Source organism: Macaca fascicularis, chromosome 16 (genome assembly GCF_037993035.2).
Source record: "Macaca fascicularis isolate 582-1 chromosome 16, T2T-MFA8v1.1".
Classification (NCBI taxonomy): domain Eukaryota; kingdom Metazoa; phylum Chordata; class Mammalia; order Primates; family Cercopithecidae; genus Macaca; species Macaca fascicularis.
In genome coordinates this window covers 4,801,479-4,817,253 of record NC_088390.1, presented here as the reverse complement: position 1 = coordinate 4,817,253, position 15,775 = coordinate 4,801,479, and the positions used below count along the sequence as shown (strand labels likewise).

The window sequence follows — 15,775 nt, the reverse complement described above, 5'->3', positions numbered from 1 at the left end:
TGTGGCTTTTCTGGCGAGGCCCGCGGTTGTGGCCCCACCGAGCCACAGGAGCACACTGCTTGAGCAACCATAAGGAACAGTGGAAATGAACACGACTCGGTCACAACAGGTCACAGGTGGTCATGCATGTCAGCCGCAACAGGGAACAGCCTGCCTGGCTAGCTCCTGTGAGCGTCTGTCTGCGGGCGGGTTAACTATTACGACCCCTATAAATGACTAAGTTTACTTTGTGGTCTTATCAAGCCTCACCCCTGAGTTTGGACTAAGTCAAGTTTTGATGTTTACCTTGGAACACAGCCACAGCACAGTCATCCCATAAGCATTTACTGAGAGCCTCTGTGTCAGGTGCCTTTTGGGTGCAGAAGAGAGACTGGGTCCTCCCCCACAAGCTAACAGAATCATGGACAAGCACAGTATACACTCTCTAAACACTACAGAGAAAACACACTCATGCTTAGTAAAAGATTTATTTTTTTCTTTATGCTCAGAAACAAAGAAACAGCCTTGTCCACAAAGGGTCTCCTCGTGAAGGAATGGGGGCAGACGGAGTGATCATGGGAGGTGTTGGTGTGAGGTTGAGTGGGAGTTTTGTCTCCCTCTTTCCCTCCTGTCACTCCTCTTTTTACTGTCCCCTTCCAGAAAATTTAGGTATGAACACAGCTTGCCACCCACTGCGGGGCTGGAGAAGCAGAGCTGCAGTCAAAAAATTAATGCCCACATTCAGCAAGAGAGGGTCCAGTGCGTATCATGGTGGGGGGTGCGGGGGAGAGTGAAGGGGTTGGTTGAAGAAGCTTCCAGGCGGAGGGGAAGGGAAGAGAGGCTGGGACAATCCCCCAGTGACAGTGGGGATCTTGGTCCTGTCTTCACCTCTTCCAACCCCATCCCCTCCCTTCTTCCCGCCCTGCTTCCTAGCAGAGTTGGTCATCATAGTCGTCATCCTTCATCCCCTTCAGCCGAAGCCGGGCAAAGTCCTCAAACACAATGTCATCATCTGTGGCATAGCTTGGTGGTGGGAAAGAGGGGTGTGAGGTGAGGGCTTCTGACACTTTTCCTAGCCTCCCACTCCCTGCCCTCCCCCAGGCTGGGCCTCTGGGACAGAGGCGTTCGAACAGCAGTGGGACCAGAGGTATTCACAGGAAGGGACAAAGAAAAGGCAGCAAGAGGCAGCCTCACAAGGCTAAGCATCTTGATTTGACGCCGCAATCCCCTTCTCCCCCCAGCAAGCAAGGAAGAGGTATGAGGGCAGATTTGAATGTGGCAGGAATCTTTGTCCCAAGAGGGTGACGTAGGGGAATGAGTTTCTTACTTGGTATCAAATTCAATGAGGTTGGTGTCCACGGGGACGTCTGTCTCCGGAGCGGCTGGGGGGACGGGAAGAGGGGGTGTGGGGGTGGGTGCTGGAAGGGCCAGTTTTCCTCCACTGGCCCTGCTTGAGGCCCTCCCTCTGAGGGCTTGGGGTGGGCGGTGTGCTCACCTGACTGGGGTCTGGGGAGGGGGGTGTGGTCGCGGGGCTTGGGGTGCATAAGAACAAAAGGCAGCTCCACAGACACATCCCTGGGGAAGGGGAGAGGGATCGTGAAGAGGATGACGACACAGGACTATCGAGAGCCAGTGTGACCCCCACCCAGGACCCCCCATGACACTCACCCGCCTCGAGACACCACCAGCTTCACCTTGACCCTGTAGGACACCAGGATTCCCAGCACCTCCTTGTTGGCACCCTCCTTCACGCTGCAATTGCGGTGGTGGAGTCAGACCAGGGCCCATCCCCCTGTCACTTGGCCCACCGTGGGGTTCCCATGGGGCCTCTGGGCAGGACCACAAACTCGCACAGGCCCGTGGGGCCCCAGCAGCCCGGGCGTGCGGTTACGGTACAGTGCGCGCTGCACTCCCCGTGCAGAGCCTCCTGTGGTTTCTCTCCCGTAAAAGCTGACGTCCTTCTCCGCTAACAGCACTGCACCGTCTGGCTCTCCATTAGCCCCTGACCTCACCTCCTCCTCCTCTCCTGCTACTTAGTTCTTGGTAAGTTGCCTTCCGGGCCTGTTGTATGTGGCTGTGCAGTGAGAACCCTGAACAAAGGCACCGGGGAAGGTGAAATCCAGCCCTTTGTGAAGCTGAGGACCTCCAGGGCTGCTCCTGCCCGAGGGCACGATGGCACCTCCCCATTCCTCCAACACTCCAGGCTGCCCCACCTCTGAGTCTTTGTTTTTTCTCTGCCCAGAACCCTCCTTTCCTGCTCACCCATGTTGCTTACTTCTGCTGGGTCCTTACTCCCAATTCACCTTTGCATCTCACTGTGCCCCATCCCTCCCTTCCCTGCCTGCTTTTTCTCCTTCATACTTGTCACTAAACCTGCCGTACAGTGACCACTGATCGGATTTGTCTAGCCTCCCTCTCCTAGAATGTAAGAGTTCTTTTTGTCTCTTCTGTTCACTGTACCTCCCTGGCACCTAGGATAGGGCCTGGCACATAGTTAGCACTCAACTGACGTCTGGCCCCTGGCCTGCGGGGGACCCGCCCCAGCCCCACCCTCACATGGTGCTGGAAGCCAGGTTGGTGTCCTCGTGTTTGAGTTTCCCATCCAGGGCGAGACCCCGCTTCTCCCGGTTGTCACTGAGCAGCGGGGTGATGGTGTACACCTTACAGAACGTGGAGCTGGGAGATACCTGGTCACTGGGGGTGGGAACAAGAGAACAAGACGCTTCAGGGGGCTGGACTGGGCGAGGGGTGGCCTATCACCCCCAAGCAGCATCTCCCCTTCACCAGTCCCTTCTCTCTTTGGGCACAGGTCACAAGGGAGTAGGTTGTGGCTCAACGTGCTCAAGAAAATTAGCAACCCAGAGGTGCCTGGTTGTAGAGGGAATACCCTTTTAAGTGAAGATGGTGGTTGGTCACAGTGGCTCACGCCTGTAATCCCAGCACTTTGAGAGGCCATGGCGGGTGGGTCACTTGAGGTCAGGGGTTCAAGACTAGCCTGGCTAACACGGTGAAACCCGTCTCTACTAAAAATACAAAAAAATTAGCCTGGCGTGGTGGCGGGCGCCTGTAGTCCCAGCTACTCGGGAGGCTGAGGCAGGAGAATGGCTTGAACCCGGGAGGCGGAGCTTGCAGTGAGCTGAGATCACACCACTGCACTCCAGCCTGGGCGACAGAGCGAGACTCCGTCTCAAAAATAAATAAATAAATAAATAAAAATAAGCCAGGTATGGTGTTGCAAGCCTGTAGTCCCAGCTACTTGGGAGGCTGAAGCAGGATAATCGCCTGAACCTGGGAGGTGGAGGTTGCAGTGAGCAGAGGTCGCCCCATCACACTTCAGGCTGGGCAACAAGAGCAATAATTCCATCTCAAAAAAAAAAAAAAAAAAATAGTGGTGACGGCTCAGGAAGAATTCTTCCCCCACCTCACACTCTCCCGATCCTGCTCTTCTCCCCCAGACTGGGAACTGGGTCTCTCCCGATACTCACTCTTGTTCGAGTTGAGCCACAGGACACTTGTACTGGGCGGTGCTGAAGAGGCAGATGTCGGCGTACTGTCTCACTGTGGGGGGGGACAGGGTCAGGCAGCTCTGGATGGAGCACAAGCCACCCCCACAACACAACTCCAGACCCCGTGGCGTGGCCCCTCCATGCTCCCCCCTGGAAGCAGTAAACACCGAGGCTCCCTGTATCATTCTGGAACAACCTAAATTCTTTGAGCCCTGGTGGGTCTCCCGCCCTGGGAAATGGCCTGGGCTGAGATCACACCAGGAGCCACCTGTGCAGTAACACCCTCCCCAAAGACCCCCTTCCAAACCCCACCTCCTACCAGAGACTTTGATCTTCTTGACGGTCTTGGTGGAGTTGTTGGTGACGTGGACATTTACATTGAGGGGCTCCCCATGGTAGTACAGCTTTTGGGGGGAGGGGGTCATATGAATTGGATCTGGTTTTTACTGGTCCCATCATCAGTGTGTCCCCAAACACAACACATTGTTCTGGCCCCCTCCCATCAAACCCAAGCATACGGCAACTCTCCACATCCAGCCAAGGCAACCTCCTTTACAAATGTCATCTTGACGTGTGGCTTCGCCCCCCCTCCCCTGGGTCTAAACTGCACCGTGGCATCCGCATCACCCTCTCACACCCCACCTCCTTGTCCAGGGAAGCCTCGAGGTGCAGGGACCGGTCAGACATGAGGAAGTGGCGTGTGGTTTCTGCTGAAGGCTGGGGGCCGGGTTTCTCTGGGGCAAACTGCACCTTTCGGATCACCAGTCGCACAGAGTTCCTGGGATGGGGGTGGGGGCAGAAGGGGGTCAATCCTCAGACACCTAGACCCCTACTCCTCCCCCGCACGGGGCCTGGGCTCCTGGAAAGCCTCCTCTTACATCATAGAGGAGGTCGCGTCCCTCACCTTTTGTGGCTTTTCTCCTCTAGTGATTTAGCACAGAAGGCTCGAATCTCAAAGTCTACGCCGCAGGCCTCGGGAGGGGGAGAAAAGGCCACATCTTACCCAAGGCTCCCGCCACCATCACTCCCCTTCCTTCCTCCCCCTTCCCTCCTCTTGGGCAGGGATGCTTGCCCCATTGTGGTCTCACGACCCTGGCGACCAAGTCTTCCTCTCCAAAGCCCCGAACCTGGCAGAGGCTTGGTCATGGTAGTGCAAGGGGCAAGGGGAGCCCCCATCCCCAGATCCATGCAGGTCCAGAGAGCAGGAGGCAGGGTCACGCGTGCATCACCATACACACCCCACTTCCACGAAGACACTGGCCTACCCTCGGCCCCACCCTGGCATCTCGACAGTTCACCCTCTGGCTCAGCTGTGCCTCCAGGCTCCTGCTGGCCCCTGTCCTGCCCTGGGAGCCCTCAGAGCTGTTCCTCCCATACCTTCCCTGTGTCCTCTGGTCCTGGCTGCAGTGTGACAGAGCATGGAAGATTCTGGGGTATCTGTGGCAGAGGAAAGAGAAGACTTGAGTCCTTCCAGAAAGCCCCCAGATCTTCCTCCAAATCTCAACTTGCGAGGCTGGAGAGGTTGGGCGCGGTGGCTCACGCCTGTAATCCCAGCACTTGGGAAGGCCGAGGTGGGCGGATCACCTGAGGTCAGGGGTTCTAGACCAGCCTGACCAACATGGCGAAACCCTATCTCTACCAAAAATACAAAATGAGTCGTGTGTGGTGGCGCACGCCTGTAATTCCAGCTACTCAGGAGGCTGAGGCATAAGAATCGCTTGAACCCAGGAGGCAGAGCTTGCAATGAGCCAAGATTGTGCCACTGCACTCCAGCCTGGGCGACAGAGTGAGACTTTGTCTCAAAAAAAAAAAAGAAAAAGAGGCTGGAGAAAGGACTCCTGGGGATGAGAAAGGAGGAAGGAAGGGACCCAGAGAGAAGGCAGATAATCAAGGGCTTCCTGAATGCATGGGGACCCTGAAGGGAGGTGGATCTAGGGTCCCTGCCTCACTGTTTCTTCCAGATCTGTCCATAGCGGTGCCTTACCCCCACCCCAGACACAGTCCCAGCCCAGCCCCCTGGCCCTCAGAGGGCAGGGGCATCCTCACGGTGAAGAAGAAGGGGTGTGCATGCTGGCCAAGCTTCCTCAGCAGCCGGTCCTGCAGGCGGGTGGCAGGCCGGGGCGGGTTGGGCACTGGGGGGAAGGCCTGGTAGGTGGCGATGAACAGGTCTTTACGGAAGGACAAGCCCAGCACATCCAGGTCTTCACGGCCATAGCGGAAGGCGCAGGTGAGGGTCACAAACACTGGCAAGGGAGGGTAAGATGTGTGATCAGGAGCCCCGCTTCCCCAGTCCCCCAGCACCTAGCAGCCGCTGCTCCTCCCTCAGCAGCATAAGACTTGCCTGAACCCTACTCCTGGCTTCCACCTCCAGCCTCCATCTCTCTGGGGTGCCCTTCCAAGGCCAGCCCATTTCACTTCCCTAGCCCCCACTTCCCCTGAGCCCCCGGACTTGGGGCCAGTACCTTTGCGGTCCTTCAGGTAGTCAGGGTCCACAAGCACCACGCCATCTAGGAGGGGGACACACCAGCTCACTTCCGGAAAGAGCCGCCACCCCCTTTCCTGGGCCCGGGAACTTCTTCCCCTCTTGGGGAACGAGCTGCTCCTTTCTGAGAACACTTACCTACAGGGTCCACCTTGTCCAGGTGATCTACGAAGTCCCGCTTGCCCAAGTACACGGTGAGCTGAGGATGTCAAGGGGTCACAGGGGAGATTGGGGAGGATGGTGACAGGGCATCGGAGCCCTCAAAACTGGCTGCCCTGCCCGGGGATCTCCAGGCTGGGCTATCAGGAAGGAGTTTCTCCAGCTTTCCTCCCAACAGTGTTGGAAAGTGAGGGTGGTGGCGTTTCTCAGACTAGTGGACCTTAACGCTTTTTAGCTGCTCCCTAATCTCTGCACACCTCTGCCCACCAGCCCGGTGTGTGTGTGTGTGTGTGTGTGTGTGTTTGTGTGTGTGTGTGGCCTCAGCCCACCCAGTCAGGTGTGCATGTGAACATGTATGTGCATGTGTGTCTGTGTGTGTGTGTTTGCATCCTCAGGGAGGACTCAGCCCAACCAGCGAGGTGTGTTTGTGTGTGTCTGTGTGTGTGTGTGTGTTTGCATCCTCAACCAGCCAGAGGGGTGTGTGTGTGTGTGTGTATTTGTGTCTGTGTGTGTCCGTGTGTCTATGTGTGTGTGTCTTTGGATCCTCAGGGAGAACTCAGTCCTACTAGCCAGCTAGAGAGCAGCTGCCACCCTCACGAGGTCCCCTCAAGGGGCTCTAGGATCAATAAGCCATAGCCTGGGTGGGGGCTGTTAACTTTTCCCAGCCCCACGCACCTTGGGTTGGGCCCTAGGAGGGCTACAGGCACATGGCTTGCTTCTGGCCGCCTCCTCTGTGATCTGCTTGGGGACCCAGGCCTGCCCCACCCAGCCTGTGGCTGGCTCAGGCTGAGCAGCCTCTGCGGCAAGGGGCTTCAGGAGGAAAGGAAGTCGGCTCTTAGCTGTCACAGGAAGTGGGGAGCTAGGGGTTGGGGATCATCTTTGGGCAGGCTGGGGATCGTCTAGGGGAAGGCCGGGCTTTGTTGGGGCCCAGGGAGGGTCGAAAGGGTAAGTGCTGTGGAGACTCACCTTGCAGTTAGGGCTCGACTTCTTGAAGACCCTAACAAAACAGAAAGGGAAACCCCACTGCCTCCCTCAGACTCAGCAGGGACCCCACACCAGGACCCTCTCCCTCCCAGGCCTCCTGCCTGAGGCTGCAGGGCTTTGCCCAGCTCTGCCCCTTTCCCCTTCTTCCCGGAAGGTCCTTCCTATTTCTAACATGGCGGCAAGGGGAAATGCCCCTCTCTTGTCCACCCTCCTTCGTCCCCGTCCCTCCCTAGTAATGGCCACTGGTTGCCCTAGGAACCACCCAGGCTCTTCCCAGAGGACCAGAATGGGCAGGTTGCCGCAGTGTCTGGGTAAGACCTAACCATCTTTCCATCCGGTCTACAGCGCTGACCGCTGGAGCATAGAGGAGAGCAATGACCCTGGCCTTTGGCCCTAGATGGTTTCTACCATAGGCCCTACCCAAGTTTGACTCTACTCTACTCACCTCCAACTGTCCCCAACTCCGACCTCAACAGCTTAAAAGCCTATTTGAACGCCCAGCCTTTAGGAAGCTGACCCAGCCCAGACTCTGGTCACTCCTTGTTTTGGGTTCCTGTCACACCTTGTTGATGTTTTACTTGTGGTGTGGTAGCACACACGGACAGTTAGCTGCCTCCCTCCTCAGACTGTGAGCCTCGGAGGCCTTATTCATTTACGCATCTCCAGCACAGTGCCACCCAGATCATGAAGATGCTAATGCTGCTAACATTCAGAGTGACTTCTCCATGCCCAGCACCGTTCCACGTGTTTCAAATGTGTCATCTCTTGTAATACTCTGTTGTTTGAGACGGAGTCTCGCTCTGTTGCCCAGGCTGGAGTGCAGTGGCGGGATCTCAGCTCACTGCAACCTCCGCCTCCCAGATTTAAGTGATTCTCCTGCTTCAGTCTCCCAAGCAGCTGGGATTACGGGCGTGAGCCACCACGCCCAGGTATGTTTTGTATATATATATTTTTTGAGACGGAGTCTCGCTCTATCACCAAGGCTGGAGTGCAGTGGCACGCTGTCAGCTCACTGCAACCTCCACCTCCTGGGTTCCAGCGATTCTCATGCCTCAGCCTCCTGAGTAGGTGGGATTAGAGGTGCCTGCCATCATGTCTGGATAATTTTTTATTTTTTTGAGATGGAGTCTTGCTCTGTTGCCCAGGCTGGAGTGCAGTGGCGCAATTTTGGCTCACTGCAACCTCTGCCTCCCAGGTTCATGCCATTCTCCTGCCTCAGCCTCCCAAGTAGCTAGGACTACAGGTGCCCACCACCACGCCCGGCTAATTTTTTGTATTTTTAGTAGAGACGGGGTTTCACTGTGTTAGCCAGGACGGTCTTCATCTCCTGACCTCGTGATCCGCCAGTCTTGGCCTCCCAAAGTGCTGGGATTACAGGTGTGAGCCACTGCGCCTGGCTGCTAATTTTTATATTTTTAGTATAGATGGGGTTTCCCTATGTTGGCCAGGCTGATCTCGAACTCCTGACCTCAAGTGATCCGCCCGCCTCAGCCTCCCAAAGGGCTGGGATTACGGGCTTGAGCCACGGCGTCTGGCCTGTATTTTGTAGTTTTTTAGTAGAGACAAGGTTTCCCCAAGTTGGCCAGGCTGATCTCCAACTCCTGACCTCAGGTGATGCACCCGCCTCAGCCTCCCAAAGTGCTGGGATTACAGGCGTGAGCCACCACGCCCGGCCTTAGGTTGCAGTGAGCCAAGATTGCGTCACTGCACTCCAGCCTGGGTGACAGAGCAAGACTCCATTTCAAATAAATAAATAAATAAAAAATAAAATAAAATAAAACTACCCAGTGATGGAGGTCCTAATGTCTCTATTTTCCAGGTGAGGAAACTGAGGCAGAGAGAGGTTAAGTGTTTTAAGGTCACAGAGAGAGTAAATGGTGGGAATTAATAGAAACCAAGGCGGTCTGGCTCCGAGTCCATCCTCTCAATCAATATTACACTATCCGTCTCTGTAGCTGGCATCAATAGTTTGTTCAATTGAAGGGTATTCGCTTTCCAGTTGCTGAAACAATTTAAGCCTGGACTCCACCCACTGCTGGGAGGGTAAGGAAGTGTTTGGCAATCCCAGTGATCTGGCCAATTGTGAGCCTATTCTTTGAAGCATCACCTTACTCCTTCCAATCCACTCTGCCTCAGCAGTGATCCCTGGAAAGGATCCTCAGATAGACAGCAGAACGTGAAATCCTGCCAACTAGCCCATCCCTCCTCCAACTCTACCACCCCATTCCCAGAGGACCCCAATGGGCAGGTTGCCGCAGTATCTGGGTAAGACTTAACCATCTTTCCATCTGGTCTACAGCTCTGACAGCTGGAGCATATAGGAGAGCAATGACTCTGGCCTTTGGCCCTAAATGGTTTCTACCATAGGCCCAGTTTCTGCTACAACTTCACTTGTCCCTTCTTCCCAGAAAGCCAAGCTGTCCAAAGATTATAAGGTAAAGGGTATGGAGGCTCCCAGGTATTCCTAACCAATAAAAGAGAATAAACATCGATACGGTGGCAGCTAGAATAAACATCCTATCTTTTGTCCCAACTTGGGGGCTGAGTGCTGTGGCATCATCCAGGCTCTCCCTCCCCTTTGCTTCTGGTTTTCCTCTTTGTCCCAGGGTGTCCTCCCATTAGGAGCCCTGGCACAGGGCTGTGACAGCCACAGTCAGTGGGCCAACTGCAGTGTGGCTCTGGGGCAACTGCCCTGGAGCAGCTGCAAGGCACCTGCCCTTTGGATCCTAACCCAGCCACCTCCTGCCAGGCTGAGGAGGAGCAGCGTGCAGATACTAGGCTGGCCAAGGAGGCAGAGTGTGGGGATGACCAGGGAGGTGCCCAATGGGGGCAGGGGTAGCTGAAGCAGATGTCCTTTCACACTTCCTGCTATTCTCTCCATTTCCTGTGGCCCAGAATTTGATGGAGGTGAGGGAAATTGGGTCAAGTCAGCAGTCCCCTTTGGTCCATCTGTCCCACTCCTTGAACCACATAACGGAAATCAGGGGCCTCCCACAAGGCAGCAACTTCCCCTTTCTCTGGGATGTTTAAACCCTAATCCAGGACACCGATCATCTCTCTGATGATCTCTTTCTGATACTCATCTACTTGACGCTCAGAAACCTGGGTTCTCCTACTCTATAGGTTGGAAGTGGGGTCGATATGATGCTTTGCAGAGCAAGCCAGAGCTCAGGACCAATTCCCTATTCCCGATCCCCTCTGGGTTGAGGCCTACAGCCCCAACCTTTCTGTCTTTTGCTCCTGCTCCCCTGGGACTCAGGCATTCACCCCTTACCCCTTGGGGGTGTTGAGTCACAACAGGAAGTGGATTTTGCTAGAGACCAAAAAAGAGAACTCGGGGTATCAGTGGAAGGAAAGAGCCTCGATTGCACAGAAAACATCCGGGGAGTGGACGCGCGCCCAGCGTGAATACTGCCTCCCCCACCCCCAGGGAGAGGGATCCGATCTAGTTTCAGGAAGGGTCAGGCTCTCCCAAGATGAAGCTGTTGTTGCTCCTGGCAACCCAGGGGAAGGTAGAAGTTTGGATGAGGAGCCACCCGGCCCTCGGGACAGGTGTGGGCAGCGCGACTACCTGGGGGATATTGGACAGGAGGCTTTGCATTGGCTTGGCACGAGTCTGGAGGGGATCCCCCTCCCAGCATCCAGCCTCCCCGTACACGACCCCTCGGGGCCAGCCACCTGCTCCTCCCTCCGTCCCTGCATCGCAGCCTGCCCAGACTCCTGGGCACGGGAGAGCCCAGTAGTCTGGCCCCACATCCCTGAGAGAACCCCGACACCGGTTTTTCTGATCCCCCTCCGGCCTCGCTTTCTGCAGGGGCCCGGGCATTTCCCCCCAACCTCATTATCCTCGAGGACCTGCGCGTGCGGCCCCGGATGGCTGTCCCTAGGGACCCAGGCGTCCGGCCCCCAGATCCTCTCCGCGGCGTCCTCGTCTGGGACCGTCCCAGCCCCCGCCCCGAGCCGCCGCCCATGCCCCGCCGCGTGGCCCCACCTCCCTTACCTGGTCCCGGGTTTCTCCCCCATGGTGCGCGCGCCCGCCGCCCGCTCGGTTCGCGGCTCGCTCGCAGCCTCCTCGCCCGCTGCCAAGATCCCTGCTCCTCCCCGCGCCAATGCGCACGCGCGCCCTCCGCGCTCTCGCCTCTTCCCCCTCCCTCCCGGCCCGGCTCTGGTCTGGGGGAACCGGGGCCAGATGCGTCAGCCGGATCGCGCGCGCCGCGGCGCTGCCCGCCCTCTCCTAGCAGACACACAGGGCCATTGGCTCCGCCCCCAACCCTTCGCGTTCCGTCCCAGCCGGGGAGCCCTCCCCCGCGCGCGGGGCCCGCTCCCGCTCTTCCCGCCCATCTCCCCGCCCCGCCGCAACCCCTTGAAACCGATTGGGCCCCCCTAAACCAAGGCTCCCGCCTTCCAGGGGATCTAAGTCTTTCGATTGGCCCTCGGCATCCAGAACCTTTAGGGGTCTCCTCCCCTTTGTTTGCTTTCTCAGTGGCGGTGGGGGCGACCGGGCTGTTGGGGGCGGTGGAATGAGCTGAAGCGCCGTCTGGGAAGGAGGATGGTGGGGGGGAACACGTGGGTGAGCAGTTCAATTGCGTGATACTTGCTTCAGTGCGCGCAGCTCACCTGCTCCACGCGGAGCGTACCGCCTTCTGTGGCCAGCCCTCCCGCTTCTTCACCGCAGCGTGTCAGCTCCTCCTGGTGTCTACATTTGATTTTCGCAGGGTTCCCTTTTCCAATGTCTCTGACTCTCCATCTCCTTCACCCACCCATCCCAGCTAACATCCACTCACTCACTCGCTCGCACCCATCGGTCCATCTATCGACCCACCCATCCGTGCCTATTTTATGCTATTTACTATGCCAATCGATGGGGACACATATGAATTACCATGGCCCCTGACTTCCTAGAATAGTTGAGGAGACACATACACAGGTATTACCCAGGAATGCTATTACAGAGGTCTGAGTCAGAAGACACAGCCACTAACAGCGCTCGGCCCGGGCGGGGGTGGAGCGGAGAACATATGAGGACAGTCTTTCTGAAGGATGTGCAGAAGTTTTTTTTCGTTTTCTTTTTTTTGAGATAGAGTCTCGCTCTGTTGCCCCGGCTGGAGTGCAGTGGCGCGATCTCGGCTCACTGCAACCTCCGCCTCCCAGGTTCAAGCACTTCTCTGCTCAGCCTCCCGAGTAGCTGGGATTACAGGCGCCTGCCACAATGCCTAGCTACTTTTCATATTTTTAATAGAGACAAGGTTTCATCACGTTGGCCTTGCTGGTCTCAAATGCCTGACCTCGTGTTCCACCCGCCTCAGCCTCCCAAAGTGTTGGGATTACAGGCGTGAGCCACCGTGCCGGGCCGGGCAGAAGTTAAGACAGGGCATTCCAAAGAGAAAGACAAGGCACATCCTGTTGTGTGGTGTTGGTGGGGAAGCCTGGAACAGGTTGTGGAGGATTTTGTATAGCAGATGAAGGAGCGAGACTGAGGGCCCCGCAGAAGGACACGAGGAACCAGTAGTGGTTTTTAAAGCAGAGGGGGCCGCGTGCAGTGGCTCACACCTGTAGTCCCAGTACTTTGGGAGGCCGAGGTGGGCTGATCACCTGAGGTCAGGAGTTCGAGACCACTCTGGCCAACATGTTGAAATTTAGGCTATAATCCCAGCTACTCATGAGGCTGAGGCAGGAGAATCACTTGAACCTGGGAGGCAGAGGTTGCAGTGAGCTGAGATCGTGCCATTGCACTCCAGCCTGAGTGACAATAGCGAAACTTCATCTCAAAAACAAACAAAACAAACAAAAAACCTCCAAAAACCCAAAAATGAGCCAAGTATAGTGACTAGTGCCTAGAGTCCCAGGTACTAGGGAGGCTGAGGTGGGAGGATCGCTTGAGCTGGGAGGTCAAGGCTGCAGTGAGCTGTGATCGTGCCACTGCACTCCCGCCTGGGGAAATATCTTTTCAGCACCTTTTATGTACCAGGCACTCTTCTAGGTGATGGGAAGAGCATAGTGTAGGAGACAACAGCCCTTTCATGGAGTTTGTATTTTAGACAAAAGAGATAGTTAATACATAAGAAAGCAAATAAAGTTCTGGTAATGACATGAATTATAAGCAGGGAAATGTGATGGAGGCTGATGGGGGTTGGAGTGGGAGCTACCTGAAAAGAAGCCCTCTCAGGATGGCAAGATAGTGTCAGTTACATAGGATCAAAGGACAGTTTCTCCAGCAGAATCAGCAACATGTGCAACGGTTCTGATGTGGGAATGGGTTTTGCTGGAGAATAGAAAGAAGCCTAGTTTGGCTCAAGAATAGAAAGAGAGAAGGAAAGTTGTACTTGTGGTATGTGTTGAGGTCAGGGAGGTGGGTATGAGTCAGATTGGGTGGATTCTTGTAGGCATCAGTGAGAAGATGGGATTTCATTCTCATCACATTTGGAAGCCACAGAGGGGTTTAAGCAAGGAGTGACAAGAACTGGTTTACATTTGAAAAGACCACTTTGGTTGCTGTGTGAAGGGACTACAAGGGTGCTAAGAGGGAAGCAGAGAGTAATGAAGGCTTTGTAAGAGGCTATTGTAAGAGACTAGGTGAGAGTGAATGGTGATTTGGACCCGAGTGGCAGTGGAGATGGAGAAAAATGAACGCTGTTGGGTTAATGTATTTTGGAGGCAGAATGCCAGGACTTGAAGGATTGGATAGAAGGCAATAAGAGGAAAAATGGGCGAGGTGGGGTGGCTCACACCTGTAATCCCAGGACTTTGGGAAGCTGAGGCTGGCGGATCACTTGAGGTCAGGAGTTTGAGACTAGACTGGCCAACATGGTGAAGCCCCGTCTCTACTAAAAATACAAAAATTAGCTGGGCATGGAGGCGGGTGCCTGTAATCTCAGCTACTTGGCAGGCTGAGGCAGGAGAATCACTTGAACTCAGGAGGCAGAGGTTGCAGTGAGCTGAGATCACACCATTGCACTCTAGCCTGGGTGACAGAGCAAGACTTCTCAAAAAAAAAAAAAAAAAGAGGAAAAATGATGACTCTTAGATTTGAAGCTAATAATCACAAAAATACACAAAGATAGAGGTATTAGCATGTTCACTAGTGTTCACATTAGCAAAAAGTTGGAGCAGCCTCGAAATATTAGTTCAGCAATAGAATTATTAAATCATGGTGCACCCATTTCATTCATACCACACAGTTTAAAAAACAGCATAAAGAAGGTCATGAGTGAAAAAAAGCCACAAGCAGACCCCAATCTTGTAAAATATTCATTTATGTGCTTGTGCATAGACTAATATTAGGAAAGTATAGACGCTACTGGGGCAGGGCCTTGCGGCGAGGGGCAGTTTTTCTTTTTACTTTATGCCCTTCCATACTGTTTGAATTGGCTTTTGTAAGGCGCACATCTCGTATCATTTCTGAAGTTGCAAATGTAGTTAAAAAAGTCTGTGATTTCAAGTTACCTAGAGAGTTATTGATTCCTGCGCCGGGCGCGGTGGCTCACGCCTGTAATCCCAGCACTTTGGGAGGCCGAGGCGGGCGGAACACCCGAGGTCAGGAGTTTAAGACCAGCCTGACCAACATGGTGAAACCCCATCTCTACAAAAATACAAAAAAATTTGGCAGGCGAGGTGACGCGCGAATGTAACTGCAGCTACTCGGGAGGCTGAGGTAGGGGAATCGTTTGAACTCGGGAGGTTGAAGTTGTGGTGAGCCGAGAACGTGCCACTGCACTCCAGCCTGGGCCACAGAGCGAGACTCCGTCTCAAAAAAAAAAAAAAAGGCCGGGCGCGGTGGCTCACGCCTGTAATCCCAGCACTTTGGGAGGCCGAGGCGGGCGGATCACAAGGTCAGGAGATCGAGACCACGGTGAAACCCCGTCTCTACTAAAAATACAAAAAATTAGCCGGGCGCGGTTGTGGGCGCCTGTAGTCCCAGCTACTCGGGAGGCTGAGGCAGGAGAATGGCGTGAACCCGGGAGGCGGAGCTTGCAGTGAGCCGAGATCGCGCCACTGCACTCCAGCCTGGGCGACAGAGCGAGACTCCGTCTCAAAAAAAAAAAAAAAAAAAAGAGAGAGAGAGAGTTATTGATTCCTACAGCGAAGATGTCCCGAGACTCCGTTCGCTAAATGGAAATCGTTCGGACTTTGGCGCCTTTTGTCCGGACCACGTGTACCTTAAACATCACAGGACCGCCTCGGACACGCTCACCCGCCATCACTCCAGGAACCCAGCACCCCGGTGCCTCGGCGCCCAGACTGCTCTCGCCGCGCATGCTCCTTCCCAGCCTGAGCCCGCGAGTCCAGCCTGCCTTCATCCAGTGCGCAGGACCGCAGCCCCCTCCCCACGCCCACTCCCCAGTAGGCGGCCGTCGCGGTGTGTTTACGTCATCGCGCCACGCCACCACTGGAGCCCGGGGGAAGATGGCGGCAGCCGTTCTGAGTGGGTCCTCTGCGGGCTCCGCGGCTGGGGTTCCTGGCGGGACCGGGGGTCTCTCGGCAGTGAACTCGGGCCCGCGGCTCCGCCTGCTGCTGCTGGAGAGTGTTTCTGGTTTGCTGCAACCTCGAACGGGGTCTGCCGTTGCTCCGGTGCATCCCCCAAACCGCTCGGCCCCACATTTGCCCGGGCTCATGTGCCTATTGCGGCTGCATGGGTCGGTGGGCGGGGCCCAGGTGAGTCCGTGGC

General features: G+C 55.5%; 2 protein-coding genes across 19 annotated transcripts in view; one reads left to right on the top strand and one right to left on the bottom strand.

Moving 5' to 3' along the window:
* Window positions 1-451: 451 nt before the first annotated feature.
* ARRB2 (arrestin beta 2) lies at window positions 452-11,223 on the bottom strand. Of its 15 annotated transcripts, none has more exons than XM_045375576.2 (16): window positions 11,111-11,223; window positions 7,093-7,123; window positions 6,802-6,936; window positions 6,106-6,166; window positions 5,948-5,992; window positions 5,532-5,728; window positions 4,863-4,922; window positions 4,390-4,457; window positions 4,128-4,263; window positions 3,805-3,889; window positions 3,465-3,537; window positions 2,536-2,673; window positions 1,648-1,731; window positions 1,475-1,554; window positions 1,307-1,397; window positions 452-1,002 (listed from the first exon to the last, which is right to left on the bottom strand). In XM_045375576.2, the coding sequence occupies exons 1-16, from the start codon at window positions 11,131-11,133 to the stop codon at window positions 909-911; spliced, it is 1,401 nt and encodes a 466-aa protein (XP_045231511.1). In that variant the 5' UTR covers window positions 11,134-11,223; the 3' UTR covers window positions 452-908. The 15 variants fall into 15 exon arrangements, 14 of the variants coding, with proteins under 14 accessions (XP_045231511.1, XP_073874390.1, XP_045231509.1 ...); XM_074018289.1 differs by having other exon boundaries at window positions 1,307-1,361; XM_045375574.3 differs by lacking the exon at window positions 11,111-11,223 and adding an exon at window positions 10,948-11,104.
* Window positions 11,224-15,495: 4,272 nt separating this feature from the next.
* PELP1 (proline, glutamate and leucine rich protein 1) overlaps window positions 15,496-15,775 on the top strand; it is a 30,211-nt gene continuing 29,931 nt past the window's right edge. For all 4 annotated transcript variants that reach the window (XM_074018288.1, XM_045375588.3, XM_045375586.3 and 1 more), the window contains exon 1: window positions 15,496-15,762. In XM_074018288.1, coding sequence (XP_073874389.1) covers window positions 15,514-15,762 — 249 coding nt within the window. In that variant the 5' untranslated portion in view covers window positions 15,496-15,513. The remainder of the gene's footprint in view (window positions 15,763-15,775) is intronic.

Bases quoted from the DNA above. Each gene is read 5' to 3' on its own strand.
- ARRB2 (XM_045375574.3), bottom strand. From the start codon at position 11,081: ATGGGCGGCGGCTCGGGGCGGGGGCTGGGACGGTCCCAGACGAGGACG. The intron at 1,732-2,535 runs GTGAGGGTGGGG...CCGCAATTGCAG, and splicing joins AACCTGGCTTCCAGCACCAT to CGTGAAGGAGGGTGCCAACA. The intron at 1,398-1,474 runs GTGAGCACACCG...TGGCCCTTCCAG, and splicing joins CCTCCCCAGACCCCAGTCAG to CACCCACCCCCACACCCCCT.